The sequence below is a fragment of the Rhinoderma darwinii genome, chromosome 1 (genome assembly GCF_050947455.1).
Source record: "Rhinoderma darwinii isolate aRhiDar2 chromosome 1, aRhiDar2.hap1, whole genome shotgun sequence".
NCBI classification, from domain to species: Eukaryota; Metazoa; Chordata; class Amphibia; order Anura; family Rhinodermatidae; genus Rhinoderma; species Rhinoderma darwinii.
In genome coordinates this window covers 167,618,831-167,639,003 of record NC_134687.1, presented here as the reverse complement: position 1 = coordinate 167,639,003, position 20,173 = coordinate 167,618,831, and the positions used below count along the sequence as shown (strand labels likewise).

Genomic DNA, 20,173 nt, shown 5'->3' with positions numbered 1-20,173 from the left:
CAGTCTCGGCCATTTCAATCATTTGATCCGTTGAAACAACGGACTGCACACGGAAGCCATCCGTGTGCGGTCCGTGTTTCACGGATCCACCATTAGCGGCCGTACGACGACCAACGGAAGTGTGCCTAAGTGCTATAAAAACTCCTCCTATTTTAAAGAGAGAAGTATTGCCGTTTTACTTACATGCAAAGTGACACATAGGTCAACCCCCTGCTTAAGCAAATAAATATACATGAATCTGAAGCAACTGTTTCACCTTTGATTTATCCCCAACAACAGCAACAATAATAATAATAATAATAATTACTATTATTATTATTATTATTATTATTATTATTAATAATAATAATAATTCAATGTAGTAAATTCTGACATCATGCAAAGTGTGAGAATATGACTGCACAGTTCATTCCAATATCACAGTGAGGACATTAAAATACAATATGAATCAGATGCAAATGACAAAAATAAAATAACCTGTTACTTATAACACATAGAGCTTATTTTTAATGTGTAGAATTGCACTTTGATGTGTTTTGCATTTCAGTACACTTTTAAGATCTATTTAGAATGTTCACATCTTATAGTTTTTTCTACCTGAACATCAAAGAGCCATTGTCTGGTTTCTTAGTTATTAGATGACCTGCTTCTGATGCTCAACCTGCTGTCCGTGAGTAGAAGAAACCTTAGAATGAAACTATATACCGCAACATTCCTGAAGTAATTCACCGGGATCAATTCAGCTTGATGGTGGTACTTAAGACAGAGGACTCTCTGTATACACAGGCTAAAGAAATTTAGCAATAGAGAACAAAAAGAAAAGAAAAAAGCTTGAGGGCTGGAGCACTGCACTGAAAAGCAAATAGTCTAAATAGCTACAAGAGATAGCATGGATACTTTAAAACAGGAGAATTATGCTCTTTTACATGATGAATCTGATTTGGAAGAATATGATAAAAGCAAAGCTTCAATAGTCAAGTGTCATGGGTGAGTAATAATAGGTACATATGTTGTAGAGATCAGTTTTCGCTGTAAAAGAGCTGAATCTGTCATTTTGTACAATATGATAGGATATCATGGTGTGTTATTTCTGGAGGATAGATGATAGATAGATAGATAGATAGATAGATAGATAGATAGATAGATAGATAGATAGATAGATAGATAGATAGATAGATAGATAGATAGATAGATAGATAGATAGATAGATAGATAGATAGATAGATAGATAATTATACACATTTTTATGGAAATGTTCTCTATAAACATTGATTCTCCGGAGCTTTATGCAGTTTGAACATGTTGAGCATTGTTGTTTTGCTTTCGACATTAGGTTTTCATTGACATTTTAAATTATGCTAATTATAATTAATATGCTGCATAATAATTATAGAAATCTTTGGTTTATTGAGTAAACAACAATTTACTCTTATTTAATACTCTAAAGTGAATAATCATTTTTATTATGATAGAATATTAAAATATAGCTGAAAAAAGTAATAGATAATTTGAGTGTTTGTGCTTTAACAATGAAAGTAATGTTATTTGTTATTAGTACATAATTGTCATTCATTTCTTTGTAATGTTTACTATTTTATTTGTTTATTTTGCCTGAAAACCCAAACAAGTTCTTTATTTATGTTATGGTTTTAGAACTATAAACTAAATGGTAATGTACTATGTACTACCTACGTCTTTTAAGCAAGATTATGGCAAACTTACCAGCTAAAGTTATATTCACATGTGCGGTTTTTGTAACGGTTTTGCCACATTTCTTATGGTTTGTTTGTTTGTTTGTTTGTTTGTTTGTTTGCTTTAGTTAAAATAAATACATAAAATATGTGGCAAAAATAGTACATTTGAATACAGTCGTGGCCATCTTGAAGTTAAGACTAGAGTCCATCATAAACAGCAACAACCGGGTCTGGTGAAGAAAGTCTGCTACATATTTTAAATACCCTACAGCTTATGATAAATGTATCTAATATTACAGATCATTAAATAATAGGAGCAAGATCTAGGCTAGGTCATACATGAGCTACTAGGCTGGAAGGGTATGTGCAAAGGGGGTGCCAACAAACCACTCTGCTATGGACAGAGTATTTAGATCAAGACTAGGACAATGAACTAAGTATTTGACCCGGGTGAATAAATGCTTATCTATGACTATTGAATGACAAAAAACATTAAGAAAAAATGTGGAGTTAGTTGTTTTAAAACAGCCTGTTTGCCAAACATTAGACTTGTAAACATAATGGATTTCACTTTACAGAACTTCTTATGCAGTTTTAAAGCCACAGTACATTTGCTAATTTCTCGATTCGCTATTAAACATCCCTAAAGAACAACTCGTAAAATAGCTTCTCATAAAGCTCTCATGGTCCTAATGCCTACTGGAGAGGGGAGTGTCTATTTTCTTATAGCAAAACTTGAATCAGTACTTGAATATTTTTTAGCCAACTGTGTAAACACTAAACAGCCATAATATTAAAACCATTGACAGATGAAGTGAATAACATTATATACTTCATTACTACAGGACCTGTCAAGAGGTGGGATATATTAGGCAGCAAGTTAACAGTCAGTTCTCGACGTTGATGTGTTAGAAGCAGGAAAAATGGGCAAGTGTAAGGATCTGAGTGACTTTAAAAAGGGCCAAGTTATAATGGCTAGACGACTGGGTCAGAGCATCTCCAAAACAGCTTGTCTTGTGGGGTATGCAGTTTTTAGAACCTACAAAAAGTGTTCCACGAAAGGATAGCTGGTAAACCGGCGACAGGGTCACGGGCACCTAAGGCTCATTGATGCTCATGGGGAGCGAAGGCTATCCTTTCTGGTTTGATTCCACAGAAGAGTTACTGCAGCAAAAGCTGCTCAAAAGTTAATGCTGACTATGCTAAAAAGTTGTCAGAACACAATGCATCGCAGCTCGCTGTGTAGCCGCAGACTGGTCATTGTGCCCATGCTGAATTCTGTCCACTACCAAAGCTCCTACAAAAGCATGTGAGCATTAGAACTGGACCATGGAGCAATGGATAAAGTGGCAGGTCTGATAAATTTTCTTTTCTTTTACATCATGTGGTCGGCAGGGTAGGTGTGCGTCACTTACTTGGAGAAAAGATGGCACCAGGATGAACTATGGGAAGAAAGCAAGCCAGCATAGGCAGTGTGATACAGTGGACACCTGGTTCTGCTGGGAAACCTGGCAATCATGTGGATGTTACTTTGACACATTCCACCTACTGAAACATTTTTGCCGACCAAGTACACCCCTTCATGGCATTGATAATCCCTAATGTCAGTGGCCTCTTTCAGCAGAATAATGTGCACTGCCGCACTGCAAAAATTGTTCAGGAATGGTTTGTGGAGCATGACAATAAGTTCAAAGTGTAGACTTGGCCTCCAAATTCCCCAGACCTCAATCCAATCAAATATCTGTGAGATGTGCTGAAAAAAATATTCCAATCTATGGAGGCTCCACCTCGCAACTTACAGGACTGTTGCTACATCTTGCTGCATACAAATAACAGAGGACAACTTCAGAGGCCTTATGGAGTCCATGCTTCAATGGAGCAAAACTGCTTTGGGACCCACACAATATAAGGCAGGTAGTTTTAAAGAGTAACTAAACGTTCAACAAACTTCTGATGTGATAGTGACATGACAGAAGTCATGATTGGTGTGGGTCCGAGCACTGAGACCCCCACCAATAGTGTGAGTGCTCAGCCTCTTCGTTTCTGTTAAGCTTTTTTCCTGAAAGCAGATGTAGCAGAGCACGGGCTCATAGACTTTCTATTGAGCGCGTACTCCGATACATTGATTTCCAGAAAAAGCCAAAGAGAAACTAAGCGGCTCAGCGCTCACACAAGCACTTCTGCCGCTTCGTTTTAGCGATTGGTGGGGGTCTCAGTGCTCGGATCCCCACCAATCAAAACTTCTGACATGTCACTCTTTAATGTTATGGCTTATCTGTGTACATCCATTAATTAAATGAGATTTTAGTTGTAAGGTTTGGTTAGCCCTGGAAAAACTTTATTAGTAGTCTCTCCAAAAGTCTTTACTTCGGACACTATTGCCTTAGTATCGCGTGAGCTTATAATTGAATAAAAGAACCAGAATTGAACATTAAACCATTTAGTAATTGTGTCACCAAATAACATATATCAAGCCTTAATGTTACAACGTCTTACACTGGCATCATAATTACAAGCACCAGATGAAGTATTTTAGGGATGAGTGCATTTGCCTTGTGATAAACCTTTCTAACTTGTAGTGCCTGCAGGTTCTCAATGTAATTTCAGAAAAAGTGCTTGATCATTAATCTCCATGCAGGTGGCACTCAATAAACTAAGAGCCATGGAGTGCAACTTTTTAATATCGATTCTCAAGATTATTTTGCTTTGTTTTTCATGGATGCTGAATTTAGAAATGCATAGGAAAAATCAAAAGCAGTTTCTGAAAGAAATTGATTTGAAAAAAGTCTTGTACAATATATATATCAAGTTACCATTCATTTGTCGTTGTCACAAAGCACATGTTAATAAACATTCCAGGAGAGGAAATCATTTAACTATTAATGTTGTAATTTCTATGGATAGTTGTTTAAGGCATTATCCTTTTCAAGCTGAAATGGGTTATTACGTTTTCAGATAATCCCTTCCCAATATGCTTTTTAGCTTATCTAATGGGAGAGGAAGGAAGGGGGGGGGGATAAAATATGGAATAATGACCGTCTTTAGTAAGCATCAGAAGGTATTTTTGCTTTATACAGTACATATCTGAACGTATTGTACATTTTTTAATTTGCATAGGTAAACATTTGACAAAAACCTTAGAATTCCATTATCTTTATAGACGTATTGAGGCCATGTAAATGATATCAGGCATATTTGAGGCAATTTAACAAAGATTTTGCAAATGTTTTTGTCAATTTCAACTTTACAAAACATTCATAACATAGCAGAATTAAGAATTCATAGTGACCAAAGAAAAGAATGGGCACACCCAAATATAATATATTAAAAGCAACAATAAGTCTGTTTAATAAAAAGAAAGCTCATATAAATTAAAACTTCTAAGCACATCATAATAAGATGGCCTCACCCCATGACCTATCAAAAAAATAGGTGTAGGGGAAAAAATATCCTAAAATAATAATATCTGCATTCAAAATTAAATAGCTTTAGTTCATATGCCAAATCCTTCTATGCAAAAGTGTACACATCCCAAATATAAAGTGCACAGTGCTTTACCAATAAATAATTAGTATTAAAAACTATTAGAAATTTATTCAAAAAGAAAAACTGCAAAAACCTACAAAGTAAATGAAAACAATGGGGCAGATTTGTTAATACTGGGGCAGATTTGTTAATACTGGGGCAGATTTACTAATAAACATGTGAAAATAAAAGTCTTTTATTTAGACAGCTTAGAATTAGACTAAATGCGCCAAATTTATCACAGTGGCTCCTGCCGGATGATACATTTTGTACATCTTTAAACACTTCTGTTTAACTTTACCTCTTGGTTTACTTAGTTTAGATATTTTTCCCCAAAATTAGCGCAATTTGGTGCATATTATGTCACACCCATTTTCAACTAAGTCACGCTCTTTGCAGTGTGATTCGCAAAAAGTGTGACTTTTTAAATGTGGAGGACATCACGAGCGCCAGAATTCTTTCTCAATTTGAGCTAGATTTCTGGCACATTTTGATTAGTAAATCTGCCGCAATATAGCATAAAATCAATAAAATTGAATCAGGTAAAATCCTTATATAAGAAATAAGTATGTCTGAGTATGAAAATTGCCTGAAGGATTAAGTGGGAAGCTCAAAGACCAAATGGGGAAAGGAACCCCCCCCCAACAAAAAAGGTTAACCCCTTAAGGCCCGAGCCACTTATTGATGTTTCCTTTTCGTTTTTCACTTCCCGCCTTCTAAGAGCCATAACGTCTTTATTTTTCCATCAATAGGGTGGTGTGAGGGCTTATATTTTGCGGGAGGAGTTGTAGTTTCTACACCGCATTCCAAATTATTATGTAAATGTTATTTTTCGCTGATTTTCCTAAATAGTCGATGCAAATGACAGTCAGTATAATCTTCAAGCCATCAACCGTTGGAGTATAATGCAAATTTTATTGAACAAATCTCCTAATGATAACAGATTTTTTTTTAGAAGTAAAAAACTCAAAATGCACTGTTTCAAATTATTATGCACAACAGAGATCAAAATATTTTAAAGGTTGTAAAGAGAACTAAAATGGTAATTTGTTGAATTTGCAGCATCAGGAGGTCATATTTACAGAAATCAAAAGCTCTTTCAATCAAAAAAAACTTAGCAGGCCAAGTTACATTTTAGCATAGGACCCCTTCTTTGATATCACCTTCACAATTCTTGCATCCATTGAATTTGTGAGTATTTGGACAGTTTCTGCTTGAATATCTTTGCAGGATGTCAGAATAACCTCCCAGAGCTTCTGTTTTGATGTGAACTGCCTCCCACCCTCATAGATATTTTGCTTGAGGATGCTCCAAAGGTTCTCAATAGGGTTGAGGTCAGGGGAACATGGGGACCACACCATGAGTTTCGCTCCTTTTATGCCCATAGCAGCCAATGACACAGAGGTATTCTTTGCAGCATGAGATGGTGCATTACCATGCATGAAGATAATTTTGCTACGGAAGGCACGGTTCTTCTTTTTGCACCACGGAAGAAAGTGGTCAGTCATAAACTCTACGTACTTTGCAGAGGTCATTTTCACACTGTCAGGGACCCTAAAGGGGCCTACCAGCTCTCTCCCTATGATTCCAGCCCAAAACATGGCTCCGCCACCTCCTTGCTGACGTCGCAGCCTTGTTGGGACATGGTGGCCATTCACCAACCATCCACTACTCCATCCATCTGGACCATCCAGGGTTGCACGGCACTCATCAGTAAACAACACAGTTTGAAAATTAGTCTTCATGTATTTCTGAGCCCACTGCAACCGTTTCTGCTTGTGGGCATTGTTTAGGGGTGGCCGAATAATAGCTTTATGCACACTTGCAAATCTCTGGAGGATCCTACACCTTGAGTTTCGCGGGACTCCAGAAGCACCAGCGGCTTCAAATACCTGTTTGCTGCTTTGCAATGGCATTTTAGCAGCTGCTCTCCTAATCTTATTAATTTGTCTGGAGAAACCTTCCTCATTATGCCTTTATCTGAACGAACCCGTCTGTGCTCTGAATCAGCCACAAATCTTTTCACAGTACGATGATCACGCTTACGTTTTCTTGAAATATCCAATGTTTTCATACCTTGTCCAAGATATTGCACTATTTCACGCTTTTCGGCAGCAGAGAGATCATTTTTCTTTCCCATATTGCTTTAAACCTGTGGCCTGCTTAATAATGTGGAACATAGTTTTCCTTTGATTGGGCACACCTGGCAAACTAATTATCACAGGTGTCTGAGATTGATTACAATGATCCAAAGAGCCCTAAGACACAATACCATCCATGAGTTTAATTGAAAAACGAATACTTAAATATTTATGACACTTAAATCCATTGTGCATAATAATTTGGAACACAGTGTATTGGTAGCATTTAAAGTACCATATAATGTACTCGGAAGCTGAAAAAAAACTTATTTGCGGGCTGAAATTGGAAAGAACTGTGATTCCTCCATTATTTTTTGGGTTCCGTTTCTACGTCTTTCACCGTGTGGTAAACACAACAACTTAACTTTATTTTGTGTCTCAATACAATTACAGTGATATCAAATCTATATAGATTTTTTTATGTTTTACTACATTAAAAAAACAAAACTTTTTGTTAAAAAAAAAATTTTTTGTTTCAACATATTCTGAGAGCCATAACTTTTTAATTTTTTTGTGCATTGAGCGGTGTGATAGCTTATTTTTTGCGGGACGAGCTGTCGTTTTATTGGCACCATTTGTTGGTACATATGACTTTTTGATCACTTTTTATGACATTTTTTTTGGGAGCTAATTTGACCAAAAAACTGATTTCCAACTTTTATTATTCACGGCGTTCACCATACTCGTTAAATAACGCTGTATTGTAATGTTTCAGACTCTTACGGATGCAGCAATACCAATTTTGTTAACTTTGTTTATTTTTTACATTACTTTAGAGGAAAAATAGGAAAAGGAGTGTTTTTTGAACTTTTTTTTTTTTTTGCACTACTAAAAACTTTATATCACTTTTTTTACACATTTTATTAGTTCCCCTAGGGGACTTGCACCACCGATCGTTAGATACTAATGTATTGCAGTATATTGTCATTTTTACAGGCATCTGTTAAGCCCTGTCACAGGCAGGGCTTACTAGATGCAGCGTGAAGGCAGCCGACAACCACAGCATATGGAGCGCGCTCAGCGCGTGAACGCGCTCCGAACATCATCCCCCGCAACATGACGTACCTGTGTGTACTGGTGCGTCAAGTGGTTTATGTACCTTGGCATGGTGTAATATGGCAAAGGACAAGACTTTGACCTCAGTGGCTGCAGATTTCCTGCACTATCAAGGTAGGCCTTCGGGTTTTGGACCTTGGGAAGATACAAACAAATATAAATAAGAGGTGGGGATCTCACTGTAACCCTGTTAAGATGCAAGTCGCGATGGATTTATCAATTGTTTTTTAGTTTTGTTTAGATAGATTTTGTATATATGTATTATAGCTATTTGACTTTATATGCTGATATTAATATTTTGGGGTGTAAACTCCTTTGTTCTACTACATGTATTTTTAGGATGCACCATAGGGGGAGACCATCTTATTGTGATAGATTTATGTTCTATTGTTTTTAGCCATTTTTAAATTATGTTGTTATACTAGCTTATTAATCCCTTTAGGACACAGCCTGTCTTGGCCTTGTAGCACAGCCGATTTTTTCAAATCCGACATGTGTCAATTTATGTGGTAATAACTTGGGAATGCTTTTACCTATCGAAGCGATTCTGAGATTGTTTTCTAGTGACATATTGTACTTTATGTTAGTGGAAAAATTTGATCGATAAATTCAATATTTATTAGCGAAAAACACTCAAATTTAGAGGACATTTGCAAAAATGTGCATCTTTCTAAATTTAAATGCATCTGCTTGTAAAACAGATAGTATTACCAAACAAAATAGTCACTAGTTAACATTTCCCATATGTCTACTTTATGTTTGCATCATTTTTTGAACATACTTTTATTTTTCTAGGACATTACAAGGCTTAGAACTTTAACAGCGATTTCTCACATTTTCAAGAAAATTTCAAAAGGCTATTTTTACAGGTACCAGTTTAGTTCTGAAGTAGTTTTGAGGGCCTTATATATTAGAATCCCCCGATAAATCACCCCATTTTAAAAACTGCACCCCTCAAAGTATTCAAAAAAACATTCAAAAAGTTTCTTAACACATTAGGCGTTTCACAAGAAATAAAGCAAAGTAGAGGGGAAATTTACAAATTTCATTATTTTTTTTGCCGTTTTTAGAAATATCCTACACGTGGCCCTAGTGTCCAAATGGACCAAAACACCGGCCTAAGAAGCAAAAGAGCACAGGATTTTGGGGCCTCCTTTTTTTTAGATTATATTTTAGGCACCATATCAGGTTTGAAGAGGTCTTGTGGTGTCTAAACAGTGGAAACTCCTCAAAAGTGACCCCACTTTGGAAACTACACCCCTCAAGGAATTTATCTAGGGGTATAGTTAGCATTTTGACCCCAAAGGTACTTTGCTATATTTATTAGAGTTAGTCTGTGAAAATGAAAATCTACTTTTTTTTCTGAAAAAACATAGAAATTTGTGATATTTACAAGGAATAAAGAATAAAATGCACCCCAACATTTGTAAAGCATCTTCTCCCGATTACGGAAATACCCCATATGTGGTAATAAACTGATGTTTGGACCCAGGTTTTTTGTAGACATTAGTGGAATTAGGCCGTGAAAATGAATATCAACATTTTTGTCCACTAAAATGTTTTCATTTTCACAAGGGATAAAGGAAAAAATTCCGCCCAAAATTTCTAACTCAATCTCTCCCGAGTATGACAATACCCCACATATGGTAATAATTGTTTTTTTATTAGAAATTAATTAACCTTTGCAGAAACTGATCCGTTTCTGCTTTTCCATTTTAGTTTTTCTCGCCCTGCCTTTCAAATGCCATTATTTTTCCATTAAAAGAGCAGTGTGAGGGCTTATTTTTTGCGGGAAGTGTTGTAGTGTCTACTCACACCATTTAAAGTACCATATAATGTACTGGGAAACTGAAAATAAAATTCTTTATTCAACTTTAAATAACTTAACTTTATTCTGCGGGTCAAAACGATTAAGGTGATACCAAATGTTTATAGTTTTTTAATATTTTACTACTTTTACAAAGAAAAAACAATTTGTTAAAAAAAAAATTATGTTGTATTAACACATTCTGAGAGCCATAACCTTTTTATTTTTTGGTGGATTGAGCAGTGTGAGGGCTTATATTTGGCAGGACGAGCTGTAGTTTTTATTGGTACAATTTTTTGGTACATACAACTTTTTGATCACTTTTTATTACATTCTATTTAGAGCTAAGGTGACCAAAAAACTGTGATTTTGGCATTTTAAACTCTTTATTTCTTACGGTGTTCATTATGCGCTATAAATGACAGTTTTACTTTATTCTGTGGGTCGATACAATTACGGCGATACCATATGTACACTACTGTTCAAAAGTTTAGGGTCACTTAGAAATTTCCTTATTTTTGCAAGAAAAGCACAGTTTTTTTCAATGATGATAACATTAAATTAATCAGAAATACACTCTATACATTAATGTGCTAAATGACTATTCTAGCTACAAACGTCTGGTTTTTAATGCAATATTTACATAGGTGTATAGAGACCCATTTCCAGCAACCATCACTCCAGTGTTCTAATGGTACATTGTGTTTGCTAACTGTGTTAGAAGGCTAATGGATGATTAGAAAACACTTGAAAACCCTTGTGCAGTTATGTTAGCACCGCTGTAAACAGTTTTGCTGTTTAGAGGAGCTATAAAACTGACCTTTCTTTGAGCTAGTTGAGAATCTGGAGCATTACATTTGTGGGTTCGATTAAACTCTCAAAATGCCTAGAAAAAGAGAGCTTTCATGTGAAACTCGACAGTCTAATCTTGTCCTTAGAAATTAAGGCTATTCCCTGCGAGAAATTGCCAAGAAACTGAAGATTTCCTACAACGGTGTGTACTACTCCCTTCAGAGGACTGCACACACAGGCTCTAACCAGAGTAGAAAGAGAAGTGGGAGGCCCCGCTGCACAACTGAGCAACAAGACAAGTACATTAGAGTCTCTAGTTTGAGAAATAGACGCCTCTCAGGTCCTCAACTGGCAGCTTCATTAAATAGTACCCGCAAAACACCAGTGTCAACGTCTACAGTGAAGAGGCGACTCCGGGATGCTGGCCTTCAGGGTAGAGTGGCAAAGAAAAAGCCATATCTGAGACTGGCTAATAAAAGGAAAATATTTATATGGGCAAAAGTACACAGACATTGGACAGAGGAAGATTGGAAAAAAGTGTTATGGACAGACGAATCGAAGTTTGAGGTGTTTGGATCACACAGAAGAACATTTGTGAGACGCAGAACAACTGAAAAGATGCTGGAAGAGTGCCTGACGCCATCTGTCAAGCATGGTGGAAGTAATGTGATGATCTGGGGTTGCTTTGGTGCTGGTAAAGTGGCAGATTTGTACAAGGTAAAAGGGATTTTGAATAAGGAAGGCTATCACTCCATTTTGCAACGCCATGCCATACCCTGTGGACAGCGCTTGATTGGAGCCAATTTCATCCTACAACAGGACAATGACCCAAAGCACACCTCCAAATTATGCAAGAACTATTTAGGGAAGAAGCAGGCAGCTGGTATTCTATCTGTAATGGAGTGGCCAGCGCAGTCACCAGATCTCAACCCCATAGAGCTGTTGTGGGAGCCGCTTGACCGTATGGTACGCAAGAAGTGCCCATCAAGCCAATCCAACTTGTGGGAGGGCCTTCTGGAAGCATGGGGTGAAATTTCTCCCAATTACCTCAGCAAATTAACAGCTAGAATGCCAAAGGCCTGCAATGCTGTAATTGCTGCAAATGGAGCATTCTTTGACGAAAGCAAAGTTTGAAGGAGAAAATTATTATTTCAAATAAAAATCATTATTTCTAACCTTGTCAATGTCTTGACTATATTTTCTAGTCATTTTGCAGCTCATTTGATAAATATAAGTGTGAGTTTTCATGGAAAACACAAAATTGTCTGGGTGACCCCAAACTTTTGAACGGTAGTGTATATAGTTTTTTTATGTTTGCAGCGTTTGCACAATAAAATCACTTGTTTATAAAATAATTTATTTTCTGTGTCACCATATTCTGAGAGCCGTAACTTTTTTATTTTTCAATCAGAAAAGCTGTGTAAGGGCTTGTTTTTTGAGGGACGGGTTTTCGTTTTTATTGGTACTATTTTGGGGTACATGTGACTTTTTTTTATCACTTTTTATTCTATATTTTGTGAGGGGTGGTGACCAAAAATAGTGATTCTGGCATTATTTTTAGTTTTATTTTTTTTCAGTGTTCACCGTGCGGGAAAAATAACATTATAGTTTTATATTTTATATATTATATAGTTTGGGTCATTATGAACGCGGTGATACCAAATATGTGTACTGTTTTTTAATGTTTTCATTTTGTTCCTATAATAAAAGACTTATAGGAAAAAAAACTTTTATTTTTACACTTTTGTAAAACATTTTTATTAACTTTTTTAAACTTTTTTTTTTACTTGTACACTTTTTTTTTTTACCTGCAGCTCTGATTGCTGCTAGAATACATTACCTGGTAGTGTAATGTATTACAACTGTCAGTGGGACATCACAGTCACTCTGACAGTAAGTCTACGAGGACCAGCCAGAGGCTGGTCCTCATAGGCTTCCATGCTTTGCAGACCTGGAGGGCGTTGTCTGGCCTCCGGATGCCATCACAAGCATCAGCAACACCCACAATTGCATGGGGCTGCTGATGTGCTACAAACCCCCTAAATGCGGCGATCGCAATCGAGCGCCACATTTAAGGTGTTAATTGCCGAAATCTGCGGCGATCAGCCGCTGATCGGCAACAGTCGGCAACAGTGGAATGTCAGCTGTCCACGACAGCTGACCTCCCGGTTCCCGATGCATACTGTCACCGACAGTGTGCATCGGGAACAACACAGTGACTTCCTGTCGCCGACAGTGTGCACCGGGAACGGCGCAGTAACTGTATGTCCTCGTGCGCTAAGACACTGGCCACCAGGACGTACAGTTGCATTGTATTGTGCGCCTAGGGGTTAAAAAAGATACTTATTTTTATAGCCTTGATTAAAAAGCTCCTACCATTTTGGATGTACAGCATGCAGCACATAATGTTTCCATGGTTACAGACTATAAGCAAACCCTGTGTAGTCTGATTCTGCAGTCATACTCCCTTCAATCTGTTCACTACTTCTTGCTAAAATACATTGGGTTGGTTATCAAGATGTAAGGAGCCGGATAACAATGTGACTGAAGGATCAGACTACAAAGAGTTTGTTTAAAGTCTGTAACCATGGATATACATAGATCTGCCCAGGAGTTGTATACACCAAATATTAGAATATTTTTAATCAACACAATTTGGACATTTGCTTCATTCCTTATATAAAAAAAACATTGGTTTAAGAAAATGTACCTAACTTTTGACCTGGAGTTGTAGAGAAGAAGATTATAATCATATGGCCATCCCTTGTGGGGAGAATCACAACATATAATGCAAAAAATGTGTAAATAGTGGGGGAAAAAAGGTTGTTTATCATCACCTAGCAGTAGCAGCAGCAACATACGTTCTAGGTTAAGCCATCCTGCACACGGACGTAGCCGTAATCACCATCCATGATTATTTAAGGGCATGACCGGCCGTGGATGGCAACAGTCACCTGCTTTTGCGGGCCGTGATCACATTATAAAGTATGGGAGAACGGTCCGTAAAATAAAAAAAATAGGACATGTGCTATTTTTTGCGGATCATTTCTACGGCCCTGACACTTTCCCGTAAATATACGTCCGTGAGCCATAGAAATGAATGGATCGCAGGGGGGTGTGGCTCTCAGTGCGTGAGGTCGACATGTGAGGTCTGAGCTCCTGCTGAACGGCATACTAAGCAGCACCACCCGGCTCGTTAGCCTTTCAGATCTTGCAGATCTCTGCATTGCTTTAGCCCTTTTCCTGCTATCAGACGACCAGAGGGGGAGAGAGACAGCATGGTGAGAGGACGGAAAAGAAAGAGCCCTCTGAAGCTCACAAGCTTCTTTCCAGCTTCAGATTCACTCCAAGATGACGCTGAGACCCGAGGACAGGAAGATAAATCACCTTTTCAAAGGTACCGGAGGACTGTACAAGCAGAGGGGAATCCCCTCTTACCTGAAGCCTTATTGGACCCGGCTCGGAGTCTGACTTTGGGCCCCCCTGCACGTCCAGGATTGTTGGCTGAGAAGAAGTGTGGGACTGCTGCTGCTACTGCTGTCGCACATGGTCGCTCATGTGCTCAGGTATCCTCTGTCTCTGTCTCTGCTTTGCCTATAACTATGGGGGATGATAGTTCAAGCTCTCCTTCCTCCCCATTACAGTATAATCCAGACCCTGGTTCAGATGATCTTGTCACTGTAGCCACTATGAAAAATTTATTGGCAGATCTGCATAAATCACTGCACACTGATCTATTTAAAGCTATGGGGAAACTTCAAACTGAGGTCACTTCAAAAGGAGAACGGACTTCCCATATAGAGTATAAAATGTCTGAGCTTACTACAGCCCATAATAATCTTGTGGATGCATCTACTGCTATGGAAAAGGAACTTGAATTTGTTAAAGCAAAACTTGCTGATATCGAGGTTCGTTCCAGGAGGAACAACCTGAGGTTCAGAGGTATTTCTGAGCAAATTAAGGCAGATCAGTTGGTAGAATTTATGGTGGATTTCTTTAAAAATTTACTACCGCTTGTCTCTCCCACTGATTTAACCATTGATAGAGCTCATCGCTTACCAAAGCCTAAAAGCTTGCCTGCCACAGTTCCGAGGGACGTCATAGTACGTATTCAATTTTTCCATATTAAAGAAAAGTTGGTGGAAGCATCACGCTCTGAACCTACCCTGCCTGCAAAATTCCATCCGATTTCTATATTTGCAGATCTATCTGCAGCTACCTTGGCTAAGAGGAGAGCGTTTGTTCACAGTACTAAGATTCTACGAGATCAAGGTATATCGTACAAATGGGGATTTCTGGTTAAACTTGTCATTTCAAAAAATGGAACAAAAATTGTGGCTACATCTCCAAGGGATGCCGAGCGTCTATGTCAAGAATGGGGGTTAATGAGCAGCCCCGGAACTTCTCCTAAAAGAACTGGGTCGGCTCTTCTTACTTTACCTAAGGAGTGGGACACTGTAGATCGTAATGTCAAGATGACTTCTTGAACCAATGTTGCTTATTCTGAATCATTCTGAATCATATTTGTAGATGTCTGTACGGAAAAGGGTGTTTCAGCTCATCTATTTTTTTTTATTTTTTTTAGATCTGTATAAATCTGTATAAAGGCACGAAGCTAAAAGCCGTGAATGCCATATTATATATTTTTTCTTTCCAGGTATGTTATACTTGGACCCCGCTTTAGAACATAACTCTATATGTAGGGACTCTTGGTGTGGGAACGCCAAGAACCCCGTTTATTATTTATTTATTTTTTCTCTTATTTTGTTATTATTTTTTTATTTATTTTTTCTCTGTTGTTATGTTGTAGTATGTGGTCCTTCTGTTCATGGATAATATTCTATCTTATTTTTGGGAAATGTGTAAACATTGTATATGAAATTAGAACTGGGTCTGCTGTGGAGATTTCTCCTTCTTTAAGAGCTAGGTGCTTAATAAGGGGTAAACAACCCTTCTTTGTTAGGAATGGTTTTCAAAATTGTTTCACATAATGTTAAGGGGTTAAATTCCCCATTTAAACGTTCAAAATTATGGTCTGAGGCCTCACTTTCTCAAGCGGATGTGTTATGTATTCAAGAAACACACCTTAATAAAAAAGACGCCTGCAGCCTTAAACATAAAAAATTTCCACATATATTTTCAGCACCAGCGGTAGGCAAGAAATGTGGGGTCTCTATAGCAATAAGGGACTTGGTTGCATTTCATTTGCAAAATGAAATTGTGGATGAAAATGGTCGTTACGTTTTGTTAAATTGTCTTCTGAACAATATTCAGTACACTATCCTATCGGTATATGCCCCTAATTGTAAACAAGACAGGTTTCTGCGAAAGATGATTAAATTAGCAAATCAATACAAAAAGGGCTCAATGATACTAGTGGGTGACTTTAATTTGACATTATGGCCTACTATGGATTCAACATCTACTATAAAATGTAAGGAACCTACGTCGGCTTTTTCTTTATTACACAAACATGGCCTTTTTGACATTTGGAGAGTGCATCACTATAGTGACCGTGACTACACCTTTTTTTCGAATCCTCATAAAATATACACGAGGATTTACTTTTTTCTTATAAATAGGGATCTTTTAGACCATATCCACTCTGTCTCGATAGGATGTTTAGATTGGTCCGACCATGCCCCAATATCACTGTCTATACAAGAGCAGTTTACTTGGCCGCAGGACTCTGTATGGAGACTAAATAATTTTGTCCTCATCCTAAATATGCCTCTCAATCTAGATCACAGTTAGAAGAATACTTCCTTTATAATGATAATGGTCAAGTCAAAGATACTACTGTGTGGTGTGCCCATAAGGCAACTATTAGAGGCCACTTTATCAAAATAGCCTCACATATTAAAAAATCAACAAAAAATACCGAAAGTCAGCTACTTCTTAGGCTAAGCACTTTACATAGATTAAATAAAAATTCTTACTCAGTAGCACAGGCAGCCGAAATTTCAGAGCTTACTCATCAATTACATGAGCTGAATATTTATAAATATGACTTGCCCTTACGAAAATTAAAAATGACATTCTATTGGAGTGGTAATAAAGCTGGGGCATTATTGGCTAGGCAACTTAAAACAAGGGATGTAAAATCTCGAATCCCCTTTATGTATAATGCGGGAAAAAAACGTATAATGGATCCCAAGGGGATAGCTAACACTTTGGCAGAATATTATGAATCACTTTAGAATTTAAGAAATGACCCTCTTACTGTGCAGCCTCAACTAGATAATATTAAGAGTTTTTTTAGCTCAAATAGATCTCCCTTATATTTCTCAGACCCAATTACAAAGCCTCTCTATACCTATAACGGAGGGAGAGATTCTTAAAGCTATAATGTCACTTAAAGCCCATAAATCCCCTGGGCCTGATGGGCTAACTGGTGAATATTTTAAACTTTATAAAACGATCTTAGCCCCCTATATGGTTAAAACTTTTAATGAGGCAATTAAAAATGAAGCATTTCCCTCTGAAATGTTAAAGACCTGGTGGTCCCCATACCTAAGCCGGGTACACCCTCGGACGTCCCCTCTAATTTTCGACCTATTTCTTTGCTAAATACAGATCTAAAAATGTATGCAAAGATTTTGTCCTGTAGACTGGCAGATATTCTTCCCCAGCTGATCAGTCCTGATCAAGTGGGATTTGTAAAAGGGAGACAAACAGTGGATAGTACCAGACGGTTTATAGATATTATTTCTGAGGTTGAGGTTAGGCGGATGCCTTCTCTGCTTCTTACCTTGGATGCGGAGTAGGCATTCGATCGGGTTCATTGGGGGTACTTAAGGGAGGTATTGGGGAAGTTTGGGATCCGAAATTCTTTTTTATCTGCCATTATGGCCATGTATACCTCTCCCTCGGCTCAGGTTTATAGCACAGGCGCGTTATCAAGTCCCTTTTTTTATAACCAATGGTACAAGACAGGGATGCCCTTTATCGCCCATGATATTTACATTGGCGATGGAGCCCTTTGCTGCGGCGGTCAAAATATCATCCCGTATTAGAGGAGTCTCCATAGGACACACTGAACATCGTATAGGTCTCTTTGCGGATGACGTTATATTGTGTTTGTCCTCTCCTGGAGACACTTTGCCTTATATACTCTGACTCATCCAGGAATTTGGGGAGATCAGTTATTATAAAATCAATACATCAAAATCTTTAATTTTAAACATCGGCATTCCAAAATATACACAGTTGCAATTACAAAAGGAATTTCCCTTTAAATGGGTTGAAGGAACAATTACTTATTTAGGGATTTCTCTTACCTACCCATGTGGTAAGTTGATGTCGGTTAACTATAACACTTTACTGCAGGTTTTGAATAAGGACATCATATCCTACTCTAGATTTCCTTTATCCTGGATGGGCCGTATTGCAGCCTCTAAAATGCTACTTCTCCCAAAAGTGTTGTATTACTTTCGAAACCTCCCAATCCCAATATCTATTCTAAGACGTATTCAAATGGTGTTTACAAGATTCATTTGGAATGGGAAGAAGCCAAGGGTTGCAGCAAAAATACTGCATTTGTCTGTAGCTAAAGGAGGTCTGGGATATCCGAATATTGTTGCTTACTACAATGCGGCTATTCTGGACCAATTAAAACATTGGTGGTTATATGATAAAAATAAGCGCTGGGTGGATTTAGAAGCGCATATATTACACAGTTCAGACTTAAAGGATGTGTTGGGCTCGGTGAGGATGGGGGAACACATATTGGGTAAATCATCCCCTACAATTAAAGCATCTATTCAGATTTGGAAGGGTGTGTCTGAAAATGTCTCTATTCTTCCTCTTAGACGTAGTATGGTTTCCTTAGCTATGGTGCAACGTTGCATACTAATTCAAATTTTTCAGAATGGACTACTAAAGGTATTAGTTCATTGGAATTATTATACGATAACAATTTATTGTTACCCTATTCTATAATCTCTTCTAAATATGATCTAAACCCTAAGGATTTTTATAAATATTTTCAGTTGAGACATTTTCTTTCCACTGTTAAGTTTAAGTCAATGCCCCCACTTCTAATTATGAAAAATATTTTTATAACCCCAAGTTGATAACTAAAGGAATATCTAAAGCCTATGAGGCAATTCATCAGGATGAATCTTCTTTGCCTACCCTTAATTTTATACAAAAATGGGAATTGGAGTTGGGAGGTACATATAGTATTGAACAGTGGGAAGCGGCATTTAAAATCTGTTCTAAGTCTTCCCACAGTGTAAATCATCTAGAAGCCTCTCGAAAATTGCTTTATAGATGGTACATGACTCCATACCGCCTATCCAAAATGTTTCCTATGGTGTCCTATATCTGTTGGCGATGCAACGCTTCTGTTGGCTCATTATTACATATTTGGGGGAGTTGTGATGTCATCGCTCCGTTTTGGGTAGAGATACAACGAATGTTAACCAGCATAATCAGTTTTCCGGTTCCTTGGGGACCAGAAGTAGCACTGCTTTCTTTGAAATTAGAGGATATAGGCATTGAGAATAGTACGGTTATGGTACATATGCTAACTGTAGCGAGAACAAATATTGCTCAGAGATGGAAAAGCGCTTCTATTCCGTCTAAGGTAGAAATCTTGCACAAGGTTCAGTACAATTGTATTATGGAACATTTAATTTCCACAAGATTACATAAGACACAGGAATTTGTTTACAAATGGTCTAAATGGCTTGCTTTTAATGGCTCACAGCTTCGTTTATAGAAAGACCTCATATAAGTGTATTAGGGTTCTTATGTATATTCTAAATCCTAGAGCAGGGACTTTATGTTTGTCTGTATGTTTTTTTTTGTTTTTTTTTTAAATTTTTTTTTGGAAAGGTGTAAAATAGTAAAAATTAAACTTATGGAAGTTCAACTCTGGTTACATTATTAATTAACGACACTATGATTATCTTATTATGTACCCAGTATGTTTCTAATACATGTATGTGTAATCTGACTATTAGATTAACTTTAAATCTTTATGCGTTTTGCTATCTCATAAATTTGTAAAAAAAACATTTCAATATTTCCAATGTTAATGACTTGTTTATTTTTGTATAACTTTGAAAAACCTTTAATAAAAATTGTGTTAAAGAAATGAATGGATCAGTATTTTGATCCGCAATCAGGGTCCGTAATAGCGGATAAAAATT

General features: G+C 37.3%; 1 protein-coding gene across 1 annotated transcript in view; it reads left to right on the top strand.

Moving 5' to 3' along the window:
- The first annotated feature begins 677 nt into the window (after nucleotides 1-677).
- Nucleotides 678-20,173, top strand: part of LOC142756971 (EF-hand calcium-binding domain-containing protein 14-like) — a 96,238-nt gene continuing 76,742 nt past the window's right edge. The window contains exon 1 of the mRNA XM_075860583.1: nucleotides 678-987. Coding sequence (XP_075716698.1) covers nucleotides 890-987 — 98 coding nt within the window. The 5' untranslated portion in view covers nucleotides 678-889. The remainder of the gene's footprint in view (nucleotides 988-20,173) is intronic.